The sequence below is a fragment of the Cheilinus undulatus genome, linkage group 10, assembly GCF_018320785.1.
Source record: "Cheilinus undulatus linkage group 10, ASM1832078v1, whole genome shotgun sequence".
Taxonomy (NCBI): domain Eukaryota; kingdom Metazoa; phylum Chordata; class Actinopteri; order Labriformes; family Labridae; genus Cheilinus; species Cheilinus undulatus.
In genome coordinates, this window is record NC_054874.1 from 9,383,532 (window position 1) to 9,406,495 (window position 22,964).

At 39.9% G+C, this 22,964-nt stretch overlaps 1 protein-coding gene across 2 annotated transcripts in view; it reads left to right on the forward strand.

The window, feature by feature from the left end:
- Window positions 1-22,964, forward strand: part of mrpl11 (mitochondrial ribosomal protein L11) — an 84,162-nt gene that overhangs the window by 52,775 nt on the left and 8,423 nt on the right. For both annotated transcript variants that reach the window (XM_041797766.1, XM_041797767.1), the window contains one exon: window positions 10,592-10,687. In XM_041797766.1, coding sequence (XP_041653700.1) covers window positions 10,592-10,687 — 96 coding nt within the window. The remainder of the gene's footprint in view (window positions 1-10,591; window positions 10,688-22,964) is intronic.

Genomic DNA, 22,964 nt, shown 5'->3' on the forward strand with positions numbered 1-22,964 from the left:
AAGCGAACCAGGAACATTCTTTACTGCACGGATATCTTTCACATTCATCTTGGATATCTCCTATAGAAAGTGATAGGGAAGGGGAGGGCTTTTCTAAAAATTCTTGGAAGGTGTTGGAGGAACGTTCTGTCCATCACATTCATAATGGGCCAATCAGAGCAACAAGACAAAATCAGGCAATGCGCTTCTCCTTAGCCTACATCAGGCTACATCTGCTGTAGTTGTGAATGGCGGAGCTCCTCTGAATAAAACTCAGACCAAGGCTGGTTGGGAGACGTTCAAAAACATCCTGTCTGCTGAGACAAGCTTATAGTGGAATCTTATCAGCTGCATCTGAGCTAATAGCTACCATAAAAGCAGGCAGGGAGAAGAGCGAAAATGTCTTTTCCATCATGTAAAGCTTTCAGTGAGACTCTTTCCTCTTGTTTTGATGAAGATATGTGGTTATGTCCAAGCTAATAACTCCACTAGCAGCCATTGTATACAACCACTCACAAGACCTTTTCCATCATGAAAAGTTTTTAGTGTTGTTTTAACTCTTTATTTCATAAAGAAATATAGTCCTGTTCTGATAAAACTGGCGCTGTATTGTAACCACATCCGAGCTAATCACAGCACTGGAAGCAGCCATTGCAAACGGCCAGTATAATTAAACCCCGCCCTCAGCACCTGCCTTGCTCTCCTTAAATGACGCTGAATTGTCCGAACAGTGTTCGGCACAAACGTTGCAGATTGGAGCTTTTCGAGATGGATTTGTCTGAGGAAAGACACAGAGTTTGGCAAATCCATCTGTTTTTCAAGGTTAACTTTTATGAGCACATTTGAAATAAATAATTTCTCTTCTACAGTAGAAACTTTCACTTGAGTCCAATACTCTTGTTTTCTTTCCATCTCTGTTGACTAGATGGGAGCACACAGAGAGAGAATGATTCCATATCACATCTGTTGGACACAGCAAGAACTGGAGTTGTGTGTGTTGTGTTTAGTTGTGTTTGGATGTTTCCTGTTGTATAGTGATCCCTGCTGAGGTTTTGTTGATCATTTGGTGGAATGTTGTTGTTTTTCATGTGATACAAATTTATTCATATATTTATTTATATGTTTATTTTTTTCAGTAAAACAAACAAAACAGTTTATATCAAATGTTAAATCTTCAACTTTTAATGAAAAGAAGCAGAAAGAGGAATAATCTTATAATACATGCCCTGTATTCACAAAACAGATCAACAAATAATATTACATATATGATAAAAAAAGGAAATAAAACAAACAAGCTGCAGGCAAAAACGGCAGATCAAATCCTGATATCAGTTCATAAGTTAGAATTCATTCTACACCAAATCACAAAAGCAAGATCTTGTCACCCAGACAAAAAGGATTTTTGTCTCATTGTACTTTCTCAACATACTTGCTTTAACATTTCTTCAAACAGAATGTTTGACTCTCTGGTTTCTCTGTCAGGATTGTTCTATAGAGTCCTTTAACAGAAACACACTGTTCCATCAGTTTGGTTCTTAATGTTAGTTTTGGAAGATCTCTGTTCCTTTTAAATTATAGTGGCTTTCTCTTTTTTTTTTTTGATGTTTCATATGAGCTTTATACATAATTTTTAAGAATGCTGCAATCATTTGTTTCAGGAAATTTCAACAGCTGTTCTTTGTGACAAAAACTTGGATGAGTAAATGTTTTACAAGCTCTACCCAAAACTCCAACACAATAGGCCAGATGTCAAACAGTCAATGAGTTATATAAAACATGCAACCATTTATAATCTAATCATTCAAATTTGCACCATGGGTGAAGTTATCCTCAGAGTTAGAGTCCCTGCCTAGGTGAGCCCAAAGGATGCGCAGCGTATATTCATCATCATGCTTTGTCTTGGAATGTGGTTGACTCTCTGCTTTGTTCTTCCCAGAGGAGACCCACCTAGTCTAGTTACATGTGAGAGACAATGGTATCCAATTTTCACAGAACTGCTATTACTTGAATGGCCGCTTCAGTCTGACTCTAAAATCAAGCCAATCCCCATTTGGCAATCAAATTAAAAACTCCAACTTTACAGCAGAAATAAACATGTACATAAAGCTGTTTGGCTTCACCGACTCTGTTCTGGTAGGAGATTTACTGTGTTAATTCTGGACATTTTGTTCCTGAATTTTGAGTTGAGTGATTTTGAAGACCGTTTGTCATGCAGTGCACAGGGCCGCCAGAACCAATGGCCTGTTCATCTGCTCCCGTCCGGTCAGAGGAATAATTGTCATATTTTAACATTTTGCTTGTACGACCGAATACTCTTGCACACTGAGTGCAGAGCCAGAAGCCAATTCCCCAACATTTTTCCTGAATGTGCCCATGCAAAAGCATGGCAAGGCAAAGCAAGGCAGCATCGTAAAGCGCCATGGCAACAGCAGGCATGTCTGTTCAATGTGTCTTTCCCCTCCCATCATGAAAGACATGAACAACACCGTGGCAAGAAATAGCTGCAGAGCTCCAGATGACATGGAGTCCTTAACATGATTCATTTTTCTTGGTAGCCTGTGTGTGTTGGTGATGTTGATTGAGTGTGTGTGTTTTTGAGTGTTTCTGATGTGTGTGAGACAAATTAAATACACATGGATTTCACTTTAACTTCCATCTGATGGAGTTTAGAAAACTGTCAATGCTTTGTCCTGATTTTACAACAGTGTAAGCACTGAAGTTGTGAGCTTTGATTGTGTATAGGAACGAGCCTCTTGAGCTGACATTCCACCACAACATTTCTGCTTTCAGAGTGTATGCCTGGCCTTGAGTTGATCTTTTTTATACTGTAACCTGTTTGTGTTGTTGGTGCCTTCTGGTGCTTTTTTTCTGTGAATATCGCAGAGTAAAATCTTAATCATATTGACAGTCTACCGTATGCCATTGATCATCAACTGGCAGCCTGAGGGCCCCATCAGGCCCTCCACAGCCTCCAATTCAGCTCCCAGAAAATGATTAGATTCAGAAAATGTGATGAGGAAAATAAACCTTGTGGTATTTTGGGAATCCTCTTTTAATCCTATTGAAGCAACCCTCAAAACAACTGAGACTGAAACAATTTAATCAAGACTGGCTTTATTTCATGAGTTTTACAGAAATCCACTTGTCTTTATTAGTGAATACTCAACCAGGAGAACGAGCTTTTAGTCTCAAAAATACATGCTTACAAAAGACCTGTTTCCTTCGTCTTTTTCACCAGTCAAGGCACAGTACTTAAGCATTGAACTAAATGATGGACAACATGACAGCCTCAAATTGGTAGCCAAAATACCGCAGTCCCCCCCCCAGTGGATGGCTGCAGTTGAGGTGTCTGATATCTGCTTATCTGGGGCTGGGTTGCGGGGGTAACAGGCCAAGCAAGTCCACCTAGACGTGCTTTTCCCCAACAACACTTTCTAACTCCTGCGAGGGGATCCTGAGACGTTCCCATACCAGAGAGGAAACGTAATCCTCCAGTGCATTCTGGGTCTTCCCCAAGGTCTCCCCCCAGCTGGACATACCCGGAATATACCTCCTCCACAGGGAGGCAACATGGATAAGATGCCCGAACAACCTCAACTGGCCCTGTTTGATGCAAAGGAGCAGTGCCTCTACTCCTAGCTCCAGCAGGATGTCTGAACTCCTTACCCTATCTCTAAGGCTGAGCCCAGCCAGCCTTCAGAGGAAACTTTTGGCCGCTTGTATCCATGATCTCATACTTTCATTTGTAACCCAGAGTTCATGACCATAGGTGAGGGTTGGGAGGTAGATCACAATGCCTGCAGTACTGCTGATGCTACGCCAGTCCACCTGTCAATGTCATGCTCCCTTTTACCCTCACTCGTGAACAAGACCCCAAGACACTTGAACTCCTTCACTTGGGGCAAGGACTCACTCCCAACCTGGAAGGAGCAATCCACCATTTTCCAGCAGTTGATCCCATGGGTAAAGGCTAAAAAGGAAACACATTTACAAGAAGGCATGTTTGAAACAAAATATTAAAATGTGCTATCCATCCATCTGTCCATCCGTATATGTGTACATACACCTCTATGCTTAATGTTAAGGCATATGATGTGGGCATCACTGGGTGAGAAGGAGGATTGACACAACCCCAGTCATGCTCTGGATGTCCTTGCACATTACCAGGGGAATGGCAAAATGATTTGTTGAAAAATAACAAAGTCCATGACTTTGGGGCAGAGAAAGGGATGTGGTGAGTAAACCTGACCTAGGGTACCGTCCAGGTGTATTGCAAGGGGTGAAAAAGCCCTGAATAAAAGCAATACCGTTGTGCTTGACCTTAGCTGCTGAGCGACACGTGTGTCTACATGGGTTGAGCTTGTAACCCCCCTTTAGCTCCAGGTTGGCGCACATGGGGTGCTGTGATGAATCCTTAACATCCTCCATGCCCCAATGTATATATGTACAGTGCTTAACACATTTATTAGACCACCACCCAAAGTAAGGTTTATACCACAGCTGCCCTAAATTAACAGCATTGGTAATTACCAAAATCATTTTCTATGTTTCTGCAATGGTTAATACACCAATATGTCGAAGCTCTTTAACCAAAATTATATTATTAATGCTAAAATGTAATTATTATTGTTATCCATGGATTTTCAAATTCACTGATTTCCAAAAAACTGAAAAAGTAGTAAAGCACATTGTTATTTCTTGATTAATATGTGAAATTATAGTTATTTACTTGCATTCCTGAACAGAAAAATGAGTTTTAGTGGTTGAATGTTATGCTTGATTAATTTCTGACTTCTCAGAGAAGCCCAGTGAGCCGGCTCAAATTTGGGTATAAAAAGGTGTATTCGGTTTGAAATCCCTCATTCCTGTTCAAAATAGTAAAATGTCGTGAGCTCATTGAAAATGAGAGAGTCTGCATTAAAGCACTTCATGATGCTAGATGGTCTCTGAGACAAATATGACAGGTGGTCTAATAAATTTGTTAAGCACTGTACATGTATGCATGCTGTGGTGTAGTGGTGCATGTATACTCATTTCTTGGGGTATACTCTTCATTTAGAGGTGGGTATACTCCATGGAGAGAAAAACATAAGTGAGTATACTGATATACCCCTGTATACCTTGCTCTACACCACTGTATACATACTTTAATTCGTACATATGTATGTACATATTCACATGTATAAATGAAGCTAATGGCCTCTGCTGTTTGTGGTCTTAATGTTTGAGGACTAGTTAGCAGGTATCTGCATCTATACTGCCCATACCTGGCTTCTAAACATGTTAAATGTTTATCATACACTCATAAAAACACAACAATTCAAGCAGTATAAGGACTGTGAATGACTTTTCTGCAGATTTGATTGCGGAGGCTATAATGATGGAAAACAGGTTATTTTTAAATCACTATGTAGGTGTTGTTTACTCACTAGTCTCTACAGATATTTCAGGTGCTGCATGATAAGTCTGCTTAGTTCCACACTCTTATATCCTCTTTTAGAGGTTATATTTATAGGATTTCTGAAAAAGACTGGAAATGTGAGGAAGGGAAGAAGGGAGTCATTTTTTTTAAGCAGATGGATTGGCAAGCTTTATGTTTTTCATGTGGCAGATCCATCTTGGAAAGTTCTTATCTGAAACGATTGTGCCAGGTCTGAGAACGGACTGGACTTACCAGCATTTTAGGAGAACGAGGCGATCGCCATGGGAGAGTTTAGTTTGACAGCAAGCTGTTAAACGATGGTGACCAGTGAAGCGATTAGCTTGGACGTAGCTGTAGTGGCAGTTTTTATTAGAATTGATCCACATTTCTTTATACAAAGAAGACAAAAAAAAAAAAAAACAAACAGAAAGCTTTCTTGGCAGAAAATGCATTTTTGCTCTTTTCTCATGCCTTCGCATGAGTAGTTGCTGGTGGGGTTTAGTTGCAAGCCCTTATAGAGCAGCTGTCGGTTGAGCGATTAGCTCTGATGTCGCTTTTACAGCAGTTTACCAGGACTCAAAATCCTTTTATTATTCAAAGAAGAAAAGAAAAGCAGATGGATTCGCAAGACTCCATCTCTGTGATCAGGCAAATCCATCTTGAAAAGCTCCAATCCACAACCTTTGTGCCCAATGGAACACCATTTGGACCAATCAGCATCATTTGAGAAGGATGAGGCGGTAGCTATGGGCAGGTTTTAGTTGATTTCAAAGCCATTTGCAATGGCTGCCTCTAGTGCAGTGGTTAGCTCGGATGTAGCTCTATTATAGCATAAATTTTACTAGAACTTGCCCACTTTTCTGCATGAAATAAAGCATTTGAACAACACTACAAGCTTTTCATGATAGTAAAGATGTTTTCGCTCTTCTGCTGACCTGCTTCGGCATAAGTTTTTGAATTACGGGGCAGTGGTTAGTTTTTGTGTGAGCGGGTGTATGCAGTGGCTGCTAGCCAGACATAGCCACAGCGGGAGTTTTGCCAGAACTGGGCAACATGTCTTTATTAAAACCAGGGCAGAGAGCAACATTTAAAGGGATACTTCAACATTTTGGCAAATTCGGCCATTGCCATAACCCCTATAGTCTTACTAATAGGTTCGTTACCTTTAGTTGTCGGTCAAGCTATTTTTAGATCGGCTGTGCCGAGTTAGGAGCTGCCCTGCCAACGCAATGGATTCTTATCTGGCTGGTATTCCGGCTTTCCCTCATCAAACTCATCAATTACACAATCTAACAACTCCAAAGTGCTCTCATGGACAAGTACCTGCACATTCACCACGCTATGAAATAATAAAGTTTAATTGTGTAACATTACGACACATGAAGTCAGTATTTGAAACTATTTCTTGAGTAAACCACTGGGTGGAGTGACACAGTGCAGCAGCCATGTCTGGAGTGTAGTTCCGGCTTTGCATTTAACTTTAAAACTAGGGCTGGGACTTTATTGCGTTAATTAAGATTAATTACAGAAAAAATAATGCGATTAAAAAAATAGCGCATTTAATCTCATTTTTTTTTGCACTCCAAAAAGCATGGAACGTTTCACATTGCACGAGTTCCCGGTATACCTGTAATACTGATGCACAGGACATTACACAAAAAATACCATGGAAACCGATGAGAAGTCGTTCCTGGGTTTGGTGGGCGGAAAATTTAGTTTTAAAAAACTACCGGATGGACACCTGGATAAAAGCACAGTTGTGTGCAAATTGTGCAAGAAAGAATTTGCCTATCACCAGAGCTCTTCTAGCCTCCGCTGCCACCTCAATGCCAAACATGCTGCAGCTAGCACAGACAACGTTCCTAGTTCGAGCAGGCAGTGTTGCCAATCCACACTCAACAAGATGACTGGGTTCAGAGCCAAAGTGAGTAAGTCTATGACTGACAAGTTAACAAACTCACTGGCAAAATGGATTGAAGTGGACTGTCAACCACTCTCGGCGGTAGAAGAAAAGGGGCTAGAAGCAGTGCTACAGATAGCGTCATCTGACCCAAATTATGAAATGCCATGCAAAAAGAAAATTTCAAACAATGCAATCATAATATTCCTTATTCATATTGCACTCTATGTTAACACTCAGTGATGAAAATCAACACGATTTTGTTGTTTAAGGTCATTTATGTGTCTATTCATTGATCCAGTCATATACCAAAATCCATTTCAGATGAAAAATGTTGCTTCTTTTGTCATATATTGATATGCCCCTCCTAACTCGGCCTGGCCAATCTAAAAATAGCTTGCACTGACAACTAAAGGTAATGAACCTATTAGTAAGACTATAGGGGTTATGGCAATGGGTGAATTTGCCAAAATGTTGAAGTTTTCATTTTAAAGCATTTCATGAAGGAAAAGATTTTTTTGCTCCTCTGCCAGTCTGCTTCGGCATGGGTTTACATTCATTACGGGGGAGGTTGCTATTGTATCCCATGGCTGCTGCTGTGGTAGCTGTTAGCTCGGATGTAGCTGTAGAAAATTGGCTGTTTTATTTGGAACAAGGCCACATTTCTGTTTAAAACAAGAGCAAAGAACCACACAGAAAGCTTGTCTCGGCAGAGAAGATGTTTTAGCACATCTCCTAACTGGCCTTTGCATCAATTTTATTCATTGAGAACTTCTGCCATTGACAGTCTATGGCAGCAGTTTCCTGTCAGAGAAGTGAATACGTCATTTTGTCTTATCACTCTGATTGACCATCCATGAATGTGACGGACAGAACCTTCCTCCAATTACCGTCCAAGAGTTTTCTGAAAAGTCCTGCCCTTACCAAACGCTTTCTATGGGAGGTTCCCAGATCAGTGTGAAATATATCCATGCAGAGGATATTTTAAACGATCGATATGGTGTGTCAGGTTAGCTAAGAACTGCACTGATGGTTTCTCTGTGGAAAAGAAGTTTGATCTTCCAACAATCAGCTTTGGCATGAGTTTGCTTCAAATAATACCCCTGGCATACACAGAGGAGAAACAGATTCAATCTACTTAACAGCTTTTGCTCTCTCTGTCACACTGCTTTACACACGAACACAGGCATATTATATATACATATATATATATATATATATATATATATATATATATATATATATATATATATATGCACAGTGGAGAAATGTCATGGATTTTGAATGTCAGCAGTCCATAATAAATATTTAGGTCTTGTTCAGTCTGCTTACCAAAAACATCAGTGACTTTTTGTCCATTTTTTTGATTATCAAAGATCTACTTTTAGCTTATCATTATCCTGTCGTTCTTGTGGAAAACAGTCATTTTATAGTCATATTGTTGTTGATGAAGTTAACACAGCTATTCTGATCACTCCCGGTCTTAAAGCTTCTCTCGGCCGAAAAATAAACAACTCTGCTCAGCAGCTACTACAAGAGGAACCCCATTCTCGTAAGTAGCTCATTAACCTGCTAATGAATCAGCCAGGGGTGTAGAATAGCACCTTCAAACAAACAGGGCAGTGGCCTTATGTTGAACTCAAACCTTTAAAATGTGGCAGACAAACCAGCGGCTGTCATCCCGGTTACTACTTTTATTATTTAAACAGTCCGGGGTTTGTACAAGCCTTTTAAAGCAGGGACTGGCCAGGGACGTCATGTGAAGCCGTTTCCCCTGTCTATCTTTAGAAACAAGCGCTCCTCAGTCTGAATAATGTCTCTGTGTCCGTGCTTAAGCACATTTTAGAAGCATCAGGCATTATCTCTGACTGGTCAGGGAGCCCCTTTCATGGCTTTGTGTGGCATAAAGAGGGCCATCTGAGTCAGTGGGAGCGATCATTACTCGACATGGGCCTAACAGAGAGAAAGAAACGGGAGCTGAATGTGTGAGGCAGAGCCCGAGGGTTTGCTTTGACTCATACCCACCATCACAGCCTTTTTTACTAATCCATATTTAATTAGACTTTCCTTCAGTTCTCCCTCCTCTCTTATTTACCCTCCCTATGTTGTTTTATGGGAGACGGGAGGGAGGGAGTGGAGGGCGCTGGGAGAAGGAAGCGAGGTTGACATGGGATTACTATTAATAAGCACAGGAGAGGAGGGAAGGTAGAGCCTGGCGAGGACTCTGGGGACATCGCCGCCTTTCATTTCATTAATAGGATATTGTAATTCAAATAGCACTCATCAGCTCTACAACAATAACCTGCCTTGAGTCCTGTGAAGTGTTGAAATTTCAATCAGTTTGTTGTTGTTATGTTGGCGCTGTTGGGCTCAGACACACTGGTGAGCGATGGTTGGAGTTATAAACGCTAATGAAGTGATGGAGTTGTGTAGATCCAGCAGCTGATTGGTATTCATCAGGTGCTTTTGAAGCCTTTAGTGGAGATGATGTTCACAGAACTTTCCGCACCGTTAAGTTCAAATAAATGTCTTCCACGTGCCGTCATCACAGGACGTCTCGGGATGACTGACTCTCCATCAGATCCGTTATTAGAATCTGAGGGCTGTGCTCTGCTCTGTCATGGAGCAATAGAAGCTTGCGAGTCCATTAAAGTGTATAAAACCCTCTTTTTTTTCCTCCCTTCATTTCTGAAAATGAACATTTCAATCAGTGTGTTGCCTTTGGGAAGGATGGCGGCTGAAGGTCAGTATAAATTTCAGCAGTAATAATTAGATTCTTTATTAGTCTTTGCCACAGCTCCAGAGAGAAATGGTGCAAAAGGAACAGCGTTGGCCGGGTGTTGACTTAATGTCACCCATCCATTTTGATTTCGCTCGGGTTGGCCTTGCAGGAGCTGGAAAATGGGAGGCTCATTCATCACTGGCTTTCTCTGGCTCTGGGCACCAACATGCATTCAGTCATAGCTGGAGTGACAGGCACACAAACACTCAACGGAGAAGGAGCAACACACATACAAAGATGCATCTCAGTGTGAAAATCTCAAAAATAACCAGAGTGAAGTGTAAAAATGTGACTGCACATACATCCCGCTCCCTGATCCATCCGTGTGTGTAAATGTAGTCTGAGCTTTTTGATTGATTGACAGACAGGAACCCCTGCATCTGTATTCTGGCAGCACAGTGTGACATGAATGAGGCTCAGCTGAATGTTTGAGACTTCTCATACATTTTAAAACGCTCCTCCATCATTTTTCCATGTTTATCTCTTTCTTTTTTTTTTATCCATCTAGAGAGGAATCCCCATTGGACAGTTCTGCAAGGACTTCAACGAGAAAACCAAAGAGCTGAAGGAGGGTATCCCTCTACCCGTCAAGATCCATGTGAAGGTACGTCGTTGTGGGTCTCTCTAACTGATCCCTGAACCTTTTTACGCTTAAAACCACCCTCCCTCGTTCAATTGTGGTTAATTCCTCCAGCTGCATAACATAACCAGGCCACTTCCATTATTCATACTCTACCAACGAAGTAAGCTTTTCCATTTGCATGCATTAATGAAGCAATACCCAGAGGAACCAGGAGTCAAGACGCATTAAGTGCATGCAAGATATGTGAATTACTTGAAAAAGAGGTGTTATAAGCGTGTAGTATTTATTATATACAACTGCGCATTATCCAACTCCCCCGTCCCACCTCTTTGTGTTGTTCCCAATCAGGAGTCGAGTCCTTTCCGCTGAATAAAAGTGTAATGAGGTTTGTGATCCAAGGCGGGGGAAGCCCAATCCTTTAAGAGGCATGAATTAATTTTGACATTCAGGGACACCAGCAGCAGCTCTGCCAGCACATCTGGGGGCCTCTGTGCTGCCCATCATTGCCATCTGCTGGTTATTTTCAGTGCCAGTTCTGTTACTGAAAATGCTCGGGCGATGTGTCTGTGCAACACATTTCTACCTCTGTTCAGCTTTCACCTTTAACCTCCAGCTTGTCAGGAGCTTTCTAACATCTCTCAGTCTTTCATCTCACTCTTCAAGGAGGCTTTGACATTTTGAAAAATCCACTTTTTTGCAGCGAGTTAGATGTGTAAATCAATCTCATGTCTGTATTAGGGGAACAGCAGGAGCTGTGAGGCAATTAGCCGAACATAAAGACTGGAAACAGGGAAACAGCTTGCCCGACTGTGCTCAAAGTAAAAAATAAACAATCTAGCAGCACCACACTGATTAACATTATGTAGCCCCTTTTATTTAATCCAGACACAAACAGGCATGCAGTAAGATTTAGAGCTACAGCCACACCAGCAGCTGGGAGGTTGTTCTATGTCACAACAGTATTTTTGGGTAAATGCTAACGTCAACTGTCAGCGTAACACCTGCTGATGTTTAATTAGCACTAGACAAAGTACAGCTGTGGGGCGATGCCATCAGTTTGCAGGTGTTTGATCCTTCATCAAACATGGAGCACTTTGAAATACGAGAGGTAAGAGAAAATTCCATAAACCATTTTTGTTCAGGCTCAGGCTAACCTAAAACTGTGTTCTCTGGTTCAGCTATGAACTAAAGAAACAACCACAAAGACAGCTGACAGTTTCAGGGCTTAATTCAAAACATATGATATTCCATCAGACAAAACTTCCTTCAGTGTGTATTTTTTGTCAATGAGAGGCTCAAACATGCTTCACAGACTCCATTTTTTAATCTCAGCATGAAAAGCAAGAAATGGAAAAACAAACATTTGGTTTTTTTTTGTTTGTAAATGACAAAAAACAAGTTAGTGTTTCATTTTATTGTATTTTGATTGACAATTAGATATCAGCTGAACAAATACACACAGATTTTTGAATCTGTGTTTTGTTCATTCATAATTAGTGGATTGATGATTGAATAACAAATAAATAAAAATGGCTCATTTTTCATTTATGTAGTTTTAAAGCCAAATCAAATAATGAAAAACAATTAATTTTCTTGATTTCATTTCTGAAATGAAATCAACTAAAAAGAAACATTTTCACATTTTGACTTTTGCTATTTAAGGTGGGATTAAAGAATGGAACAGGCCACACACTATAATTGTGCCGTTGTCTGGCTGAATCTCTCCTTCTGACCAGTCAGCAAAGGCCAGATTATTGGATGGTTTTTAAGATTATCTTTCCAAATAATTCTGTGGTGTTTTAAGATTGAATTTCATTTCCATTTGTTTAAGCAGGTTTAGTAAAGATCTTGAGTCTGTTAACCCTGAAATGAGGGAAACTCAGAGATTTCCGATTCAGAGGAGGAGGAAACTCAAACCCAGGAATAAGGGCTGAGTTAAGTCAGTAAATCAGTGACTGTTGTAACCATGGTCCGTGAAGGGGACCTTCCCTGTGTATGAAAAAAAAGGCTTATTCTAAGTTAACATAAATAAAACAAATCTGCTGTATGTATTCAGGTGCTTAAATACTAATTTAGATTAAGGCCTACCTTTAAAATATTGAATTTAATTTTTCCAAGTTTTTTCCACTTAATGCTCCTAGGCTAAATGTTACAACTTCCACCTTTAAGACATCGTCAGTGACCCTCTTTATAGTTCCACATCTATGAAGCTTATGATGAAATGGGTCTATGCTGCACAGATATGACTGTTTCTGTAGAGACAGGAGACTTTTCATATTGCCCTTACAACTCTACTCTCTGGTGAGCCCCCGACTCAGGTACAGTCACATCTTCTGTGTACCTTGCCCGAGAACACATGAATCATTCCTAAGACAGGTGCATTGTATCTGAGTATGAGAAACTCAGTGATCAAATAAAGCAGACTTTGGGGGTCAGGTGTACTCAGATCCAGGCCCTGATGAAACCGCCCCTGTGACACCACCCAAACTATGCTAAGCTCCTTCATTATTAAACCACATATGAGGACAAGTTTTAGCACCAGCCTATTTGTTTATTCAGCTGTAAGTATGAGCATTTCACCATAGGAGAATTTTTGGTTCTTAGATCCAGCTTTATGTGGATTTGAGAGAAAATGCAAATTTTTGCACATGCCTCAGTGTTACTCAGCAAATCCTGCCACTTGATAAACATGCATGATCCCCCGAGTGTATCTTTAACCTCCTGAGACCCGAGGTTTTATTTAGATTGCATTTTTAGTTTCTCCCTTTGACTTGGGATAATTAGGACCTGATAAATCTGTCTTCGCACAGGAATTAGTTTAGACCTAAAATGATGTCCACAAGTCTCCTGAAGGTCCTGTTTCTGAAGAAAATACAGCAAAGGATTGGTTTTTGAGCAGGCTTTGGCTGTATGTCGGCCGGTTGGTCAGTTGTTCCATATAAATTCCTGAAAATTTTCAGGCAACTTTCCCATAAAATTTCAAAGCCAATTCCCCCTAAAATATATTATAAAATTCCCCAAATGTGCAATACCCTCGCTAAAGTATCATGAAAATAACAAAAAATTCCCCCAAAACATCCAGAAAAATTCTCTAGAAATTCCACGACAATTCTTGAACATTTCAAAGGACGCAACCACCTAAATTCCCAATCAGGTCCCTTTAAACAACAAATAAATGTCCCAAATTTCCATGAAATAAAATACTTAAAAGCACATTTCACTCAAAACCTCGAAGAATGAATCTTTCAAACATATCCCCTAAAATTTACTTGAAAATTCCTGAAAACTTCACAGGAAATTCTCCCCATCTCAAGCAAATCCTTAAATTTTAATTGACATCCTGCACAATTATCTAAAAAATACTAACAGTAGAAATGATTACTGTGTAGTTTGAAAGCCAGAATGTAATTGTCTCATATGTACATGCAGGGTCCAAATGTCTATACCTAAAATAGTGTGAAATCTTCCAGTGTGTTTACATATTTCGGTCCGGGCTTGAGAGGTGAAACAGTCTGTGTCAGCATTGTTAATGGGACATACTGTGAGGCTTTTATTACAAAGATTATACTCTGTTAATTTCAACATTTAAAAATGTAGCTTCTTGGAACTTCAGCTAAAGAATGCTCTCTGTGTTCAATAATTATGTTGACCCAATCCAATGATTTATCAGTCAGATTTCAGTAGAGATTTAAAGCACTCTGCTCCACACCAGCCCCTCAGCTAGTTTCCCTTTCTTCTTTGTGTTTTTATTTTTTAATATCCCCCCTTGTGTAAATATTTATGTCTTTTTTTTAAAAAAAAAAAAAGAAGAAATGACAGCAGCTCATTGGACCTTTTCAGCCGGGATGTTTTCCATAGATATAGAAAAAATGTGTTTCCTCTGTAGAAAGGTCATGTCTGTTAGATAACATGACTCTGATGACAAATCACCTGCTCTCTGGCCTCTTCTCAGCCCAGTCTTTAGTTTATTGCTGCTTGTTTTTATTGTTGTTCATCTTTCATGTGTCAGATAACAGATGATCCAAAGTGAACTTTCTCTGATTCATTGATCAAATCTTTTGGTCAGATTTTGTGTTTTTTTAAAAAGGTTGTGGTCTGGTGAGTGAATCTGCGTTAAAAGAAAGGGGTCAGATTAACTCGGTGAGGCTGAGGAGATATTTTTACTCTGGTCCTGAGGGGAGGATGGGAAGGGCAAGCCAGTGAGGCTGAAGAGCAGATGGTGCTGCAGCAGTAGAGCACGTTTAACATGTAGAAGGGGTAGACAAAATAATGTACAAGCATTCAACATTTTACTGTTCACTGTTTGGGCTTTTTTCACCATTGTTTCTGTTTGCAGCAGGACAAACACTGTACAGATGTACAAGGCCGGCCATAAGGGGGGATAAAGGGGAGAGCTTTCTAGGGCCCAGTGAAATGGGGGGCCATGGAGGTGTTGAAAATCATGATCGGTTATAAAGTTGATCTGTGATAAGTGTATGTTACTTTTAACATAAATAATAATTACTACTATCAAAGGAACAAAAATAAATTGGTGTTATTTATGCCGTAGTATAATAGCCTTTTGCAAAATGTAACCCCCCTTTCTTATTCTTCTTGTTTTGCTAATGTTAACAGTGTGGCAGGCACACTGACTAAACTGCTTGAAAAGTAATCAAACTTCATAGCTAAGATATAAAATGTGCAAACATCAGGATGCCTGAGAATAATGTAGAGGGAACTGAAATGACTTTAAGTGGAAAAACAGTTAGAAAATTGCAGATAAAGGAAAAAATGTGGAAAAAATGCTCAAAAGTGGCATAAATTGGCAGAAAAAATGGTAAAAGGAGATTTAAATTTTGGCAAAATTAGATAAAAGTGGCTTAAAATGGTTTTTAAAAAGTCAAAAATAGGATAAAAGCAGCGACAAATGGGTTAAGAAAGCTTCAACTTTATTGTCCCCTGAGAGAAATTTGCCCTCCAGCCAGGCCAAAAAAAATGAGACATAAGAAACACAATCACACAAATTTAGACAAAACACGGATAGAAAGGCTAGAGAGGGGCAAATAGGTTTAAAATAGGCAAAAATTTGTTAAAAATTGGTTTAAAAATAGCTTAATTTCATTAAAAGTGGCAAAAATGTGATAGAAGCAGCAACAATGGGTTAAGAAAGGCAACATTGGTGGGAAATGGTAAGGCTGTGAAAAAATGGGTTTAGAGAGGTAAAAATGGGTTAATAGTGGCAAAAATTGTGGAAATAAGTAAAATGTTGATAAAGAGCTGCAAAATTTGGCTAAAAGTGGCAACAATGGGATAGATGAGGCTTACCCGCAATTTCCACATAGGACAACTGCGCTGCGCACCGAAACAATGCAGGTTTGCTCCAACCTGATCAGTGGGCGGAGATCACGGAAGAACTGCGAGTTTATGCAGGAATAGTACGTCAACAGCAGACTATTTTACCTTTTGGGATTAATTTATCATCCTTTCCAGTATAAGTCCATGATGTTATTGCTTCTGCAATTGGATGAGTACATAAGGAAGTTAGTGTTGCTTAAAGGATCTGTGGTTTTATATAAAATTCTTTGGCAAAATGTCCTCAAAAGTTAACTTCTCCTCGTCAGTGGCACTGTTGTAGCTCTGTGACCCACTGACCTCTCAGTGACCCTTTGCTCTCACCTCGTGCATTGTAATGTAATTTTAAAGCACCGGATATTCTACGCTTGTGACTTCCTTTTTGACACTTTCTGGTCGTCGGGTATTGACCCAGCGTGGCAGCGCCCAGCGCTGAAAATAGACCTTTAGCGTATCTCAAACAAAGTGGAGCGAAGTGGCGCCCCAGGCAAGCACCACTGCTGGACTAACGCACCAGCTGTGGAAATGCTCTGATAGACTAGAGTGGGAGCGATTTGCTCTGCAGTACGATTTGCTGGCAGATTGTGGCGTAGTCGCTGTACGTGGAAATTGGAGGTAAGGTGGAATAAAAGCAGCAATAATTGGTTATGGAAGGCAAGAAGGGTGCAAAATCGTTGAGAAAATGGTGAAAAGCATTTAAAATTTTGTGAAAATGGGTTTAAAGAGGCGACAATTGGTTACAAGGTAAAAGAACTAGTGGAAAAAAGTAAAAAGTGGTTGAAGAGTGGCAAAAATGGGATAAAGGTAGCAACAATTGGTTAAGAAAGGCTAGAATGTGAAAAATGGTCATAAATTAGCAAAAAAACTGGTTAACAGTGGCAAAATGTGGAAAAATTGGACAGAAAAAGTGATGGAAAGGTGTCGTAAAGTTGCAGGGAGAAATAATTTGGACGTCAGACCCAATAATAGTTTTTAAACACTTTTCAGCTCCAAGGTGAAGTCTCCTTTAGCCAGGATGCTATCTCCAATGCTACTGATCAAACACTCTTGCATTGATATCATCAATAAAGCACAACTGGGTGGGGCCCATTCTCTGAAGTTTTTCAGGGGTCTATAGAGGATTCTGTAGACGGGTCTTCAGATGTCCAACACTGTGCTGTGGACAAACAGAAAAGCGACCAGTTGGTGAATACAATGAAGCATTAAGCACCTAGTCCTTTCACAAGTGGAGGTGTACATGTGTAAATAGTATTGTTACTGTTATTATATTTGCTAATTTAGGTCATTTTGTATTTTAAGTATTGTTTGCATGTTTATTTTCTTACTTTGTTGAATAATGCTTATTTCTGTCTGCCTCTTGTTGAGCTGTTGACTAAATTTCCCCATATGGGAGACCAATAAAAGTTTATCTTATCTTAGAACAGGATGCCCCCATGTGTGCACCATGTATAGAGGCTGTAGACCTTTAAGTGTGCAGCCTGGGTTTGACTCTGACCTGCAGAACTTTACCACTGTTATTTCTCACTCTTAAATCAACCTCCATCCACTGTCAAACTCTTCAACAAAAATTTAAATTACCAAAAAATCTCCCCATAAAAATTAAACAGCTAGAACCACAGTTTTTATTGCATTTGGATCTCGTTGTGCTGTCCTCATCATGCCAAAAATAATCACTGTAGGTTTAAAGCAACCCCATGCAAGAGATGGTAAAAGATTTTCTGAGAATTGAGACTCTAAGTTTACTGCTGCAATGTAAATGTCTCTATTTTTATCTGGGACCTCTTCAGCCCTGCCATACTGATGTGATGTAGCCCCTAAGTTTGTTTTTCATTCTTTCTGCCCCTAAAGGTTTCAAAGTTCCAGCAGGGGATCGTATCAAACCACAGGAATGCCAATTAAAAACTGTGGCCATGGTCACATCGCAGCTTATCACCTCTTTGTTCTTTCAACATCAGACAGAACATTCAAGATTCGGAACAAAAAAGGCTTGAAGTGTTTTGATGATTTATTCTTTGATAATCAGTTTACTTTTTGCTGTCAACTGAGCACAGTATATGGACAAAAGTATTCAGACACCTGCACTAACAGGGACTGTAATGACATTGTATTCAATAGGGATGTGTGCGGTTAAATTCGTTTATCAAAATCAGCCAGCTCGAGATTTACATGTTGGTTAAACTAATTACCTATACATTTTTTAAAGGGGCTTGAAATCCCGTTCAATAATGCTCTTTTAAACTGTGATAAACCTCCCACCACTAGAGGTCACTGTAGCTTCAGTTAATGGCCGCTGCCTTCCTGTCTGAGCTTTCTCACGGCACTTAACCCGGCGTAAATATGAGCTCAGTGGTAGCTTAGCGGTTAGCATGTAGCGCATAAGACAGTTTTAAGTGGTAAATAGGAATCAAGTGGTATGTACACTGTTGAGCTCGAACTCATGTAAAAGTACTCAACCACATATCAAAGAACAATTTTATTCTACAAAGAGGAAAGAAGGCTAGCGAAAGCCAGCTTTTAATGTTAGCCACATTGTACAGAGTATATCAGGCTGACATCACAGCCACTGACAAAACAACCTTGTGAGGAATTTGACTGTTGTCTAAAGATTTTCTCCTCTTTAGACTAGTCAGTTAAACAAAATTTAAATGAGCATTTAGCCGAGTGGGGAAATAGACGCTTAGGAACATCCTTAGTATTCAAATACATGTACTTAATGTGGAGTTGGCCCCTCTCTTGCAGCTATAACACCATCCACTCTTCTTTGCTCTCTACAAGATCTTGGAGTGTTTTTGTGGGACTTTGTGCCCATTCATTCTGAAGAGCATTTATGAGGTCAGGCACTGATGGCTGATGAGAAGACCTGGCTCGCAATCTGTGTTCCATGTCATCCAGGTGCTCCATGGGGTTGAGGTTTCTGTGTGGGCCAGTTAAGTTTTTCCACACGGACTCATCAAACCATGGCTTTATAGACCTTGCTTTGTGTATTGGGGCACAGTCACGTTGGAATAGAAAAAAGCCTTCTCCAACCTGCTGCCACAAAAAAGTTTGAAGCATAACATTGTCCAAAATGTCTTGGCATGCTGAAGCATTAAGATTGGCCTTCACTGGAGATAAGGGGGTTAGCCCAAACCCTGAAAAACAGCCCCATACCACTATCCCTCCTCCACTAAACTTCACAGTTGGCACAATGCAGTCAGGCAGTTGCCAAACCCAGACTCGCCCATCTGACTGCCAAACAGCATGATTCTGCACACACTAGAACACGTTTCCACTGCTTTACAGTCTTTTACAGTGTCTGTGTGCTTTGGACTTGGTGATGTGAGGCTTGCATGCAGCTGCTCGACCATGGAAACCCATTCATTAAGCTGCCACCCCACTTTTTTAGGGCTAGCATTAATGCCAGTGGAAGTTCAGAACTCTTCAGCTTTGGAACCAGCAGAGCTTTAGCGACTTTTACACACCTTGCGCCCCTTTACCCATCTATGATGACCAGCTCCTCTGTGGACAGCTGTGGTTTTGTGTGTTTCATGGAGGACGTTTTGTCACCTAGATGAGTGTTCCTGTTATTGGGGGAGAAAAGAAAAGGAAATTGGTCATTTAAGCATTGATTATCAATGATAAAGACCTCTGAAAAAGAGAAAAACTATGGCCATTATGACACCTAATGACCCAAAAAGACTTATCCTAACAAAAGTCCTCGTTTTAACTTTTAAGCCTGGTGTTATAAATGTGTAGCTTAATCCAGGATTATTCTTACAATCATGGTGCATCAGAGCCATGTGGTTTGAAGGCAGGGCTACAGGAAGCATGAGGGAACATGTGTTTTAAGCTACATGATGGGGGTGATATGTCCAAGTTGTTCCAGGTAATTTCATACCCTGAAGTTAAATGTTTGTTGCTTCATGCACCACTGAGTAGCTTTAAAGAGAATTCGAGGGTTCTCACCTCGCTGCTCTACCCAGTGCTCCTATATATATATATATATATATATATATATATATATATATATATATATATATATATATATATATATATATATATCTCCATGCTACCTGCAGTGCAGTGCAAAAAAGGACGCTCTGAATGATTGAGGCCTTTAAAGCCAGTGAACTATCAAACCATTTTAAGGCTCATTCATTCAGGCTTCATTTAAATCTTGAATAATCTGGAGCAAACCTTCATTTTTAATCATTTTGAAAGAACAAAACAAAAAACAAGAATAACAGAATAATACAGAGAAGAAAACAATAGCGGCAGCACAAAAGCAGGCAAACAAAGGCAGACTAGTTTAAAATCATAGTTTTGAAGTGTTTGTTTTAGTGATTGCTGTAAAGTGCTTCATGTGAATGCAGCAGAGAAGCTAAGAGCAGTTTTTACAAATAAAGTGTTTATCTGTGGGCCAATTTCTAGTATGTGTTGGGTAGTGATTATAAGACTGATTTAACAAAGATGTAATAAATGGTGGCATTTTGCCGATCAAAGCTTTTTGAATAAATGAAACGAAAGATAAAAAAATGCACAGTGAACACCGTCAGTTATTTGCCTCTGGATATAACATAAATAAGAGAATTAACTAGATGAATCATAGAAGCATGAAAGGGAAAAAAATTCCTCCTGCTTAACGGGGAACATAAATAGTGTAGACTAGAGGGAATGATTTCTACCAAAAAACTGCTCACAGTTTCATTGAAGACCCCGAGGAAAGCCGGCAAGCGGTCGATACTCATTTTCTTTAGCTTTAATCATGCAGCCCCAATTAAAAAGGCTTTTAACTTTTTGCTGGTTAATAGAGCAACGTGCTTCATTATTTTAGAGAGAGGAAATGTTCTCCATCTCCATATTGAAAGGGTCTAAACTCAGTATAAAGTACAGTCTAATAAGCATTTTTACATAGTCTAACCACACAGGAACAACATAAGAAAATGTATTTACTCGTCTGGTGATTCATGAAATAAGTGGAAATAATAGCATACTGCGCAACATTTTAACTATTTTTGTCTGAGCCACAGCTACAATTAACATTCACATTAGAACAGCATTGACTTTTCTTGTTTAACCCAGATACTCTGACTAATAGCATCAATTAAAATCAGTTTATATGTGACCTTAGAAAATCAGTGTTTGATTGATAAGCTGAAGGCCTCACTGTGAACAAAAGACTGCCATCATTTTTAGATTTAAGCTCCTGTTAGGGTTTTGACTGGTTATTTATAAGGCTGAAATATTTCTGATGCCTCTAAATGAGCTACAAAAGCATAAAAGAACATTAGGATTTGAATTACTTCTATACAAAACATTTCACCAGCTGTAACTGACTGCCGTGGGTCAGTGTCAGACAGATCATCCAACCGCATGAAGACTTTAATTTTCTTTTTGCATGTGCAAAGGATTCACAAAAAGTGATTCAACTCACAGAAGGAGGATTATTTTTCTTCAGAGAATACTATTCATGCAGTTACAGGACATGATTATCAAAGAGACACAATGGACTACTTTGGCAGTATGGATCTTTAAAGAGTGACTAAATTCCAGCGTTTCAGCTGAGGTGTATCTCACCTGTGAGAAAAAAAAAAAAAAAAAAAAGGCCCTTACAACATCCTGGAAAGGACTGGAAATGAGGGGGATAGGATTTGTCCCTTTCATACTGTTCCTTATCAGCCACAGTATCATCCAGTCTATCCTGCTTTTTAGATTCTATGATTGATCATAATAATAATAATAATAATAATAATAATAATAATAATAATAATAATAACAATAATGACTAGAAAAGCAGACCTCCGCCATTAGCCCTATCTCCCAATAGTAAAGAATCCTTTAAAACATTCCTGGATCCAGACGGTGATCCGGATCACTCCCAAAATTTAATCAGTTCTTCCTTATGCCATTTCTGACATTTACTGAAAATTTCCGTCCATAAATTTTTGAGTTTTGTTGCTAACAAACTAACAAACCCTGCCGATCACATAACCTCCTTGGCGGAGGTAATAATAAAAATAATAGTTTGCCACAATGTCTTGACCATTCAAGTTAGACTGACCACAAGCTATCCGCTACTTTTGAGGTGGCGTTTACACTAGGGGCCCAGTCCCGGATCCTGGTGCACTTGAGCCCAAAGTCCAGTTTGTTCTGGTTAGTGTAAATGCAAACTCGATTAAAACAAAAACAGTATTTGCTCAGGTCATGACCATAGACTGTAAAAAGAATTAGACCCTCTGTGTCGTCAGCCCTCTGCTTACAATAGGCAGACTCAAACAGCTCTTAAAGCCAATCTGCGGCTTCCATATTGAGATCACTGTCTCAACCGAACTTTGGATCAACCTAACAGCCTGCCCACCAAGTTTGACTTCCTGTCAGCTAGCTAGCTAGCTAGCATTCTGGTTGACAGAAACGTAGCTTCTACCTGTCGAGCTATCTGTCAGTCAAATGAGAAGCACCAATCAGTGCGCAGTGAGGTTTTCTCTAAATATAATCTAAACTATTGTGGTCCAAAAAATTCACCCCCCGTACAGTGAGAGCACATGGAGACATAAGCTAATGAGACACATTTGGTTTTTTGAACCAGGCTGTAAACCAGTTTATTTCTAGTGTAAAAACCGGCTTTTTATCAGATGTTCAGACGGAACTTCCGGTGTTCCTGCCGCCTGCCTCAAGTAGACACTCGTTTATTGCAATTTTTTGCACTTCCACATTGGCTTCGTTTTTCAGGGCCAGAGGTTGCAGCTTGGTCATGACCCGAGTGGTTGCCATGGTAGTTTCTTCTTCTTTCTCCTTCTTGGCAGGCTTGTTAACCAGCTACGTGCATACTGCCACCTGCTGTTTCAGACTGAGTACATACGCAAGTAGGCCCGGGCATGGATCGATGTTGCGAGAGTGAAAGCAAGCCAGTGAGGGGAAGGGGTTGGGGGAGGAATCGTCTCTGATTGGTTGATCCCAACTTTGCCTGCAGAAAGATATGTTTTTTGCT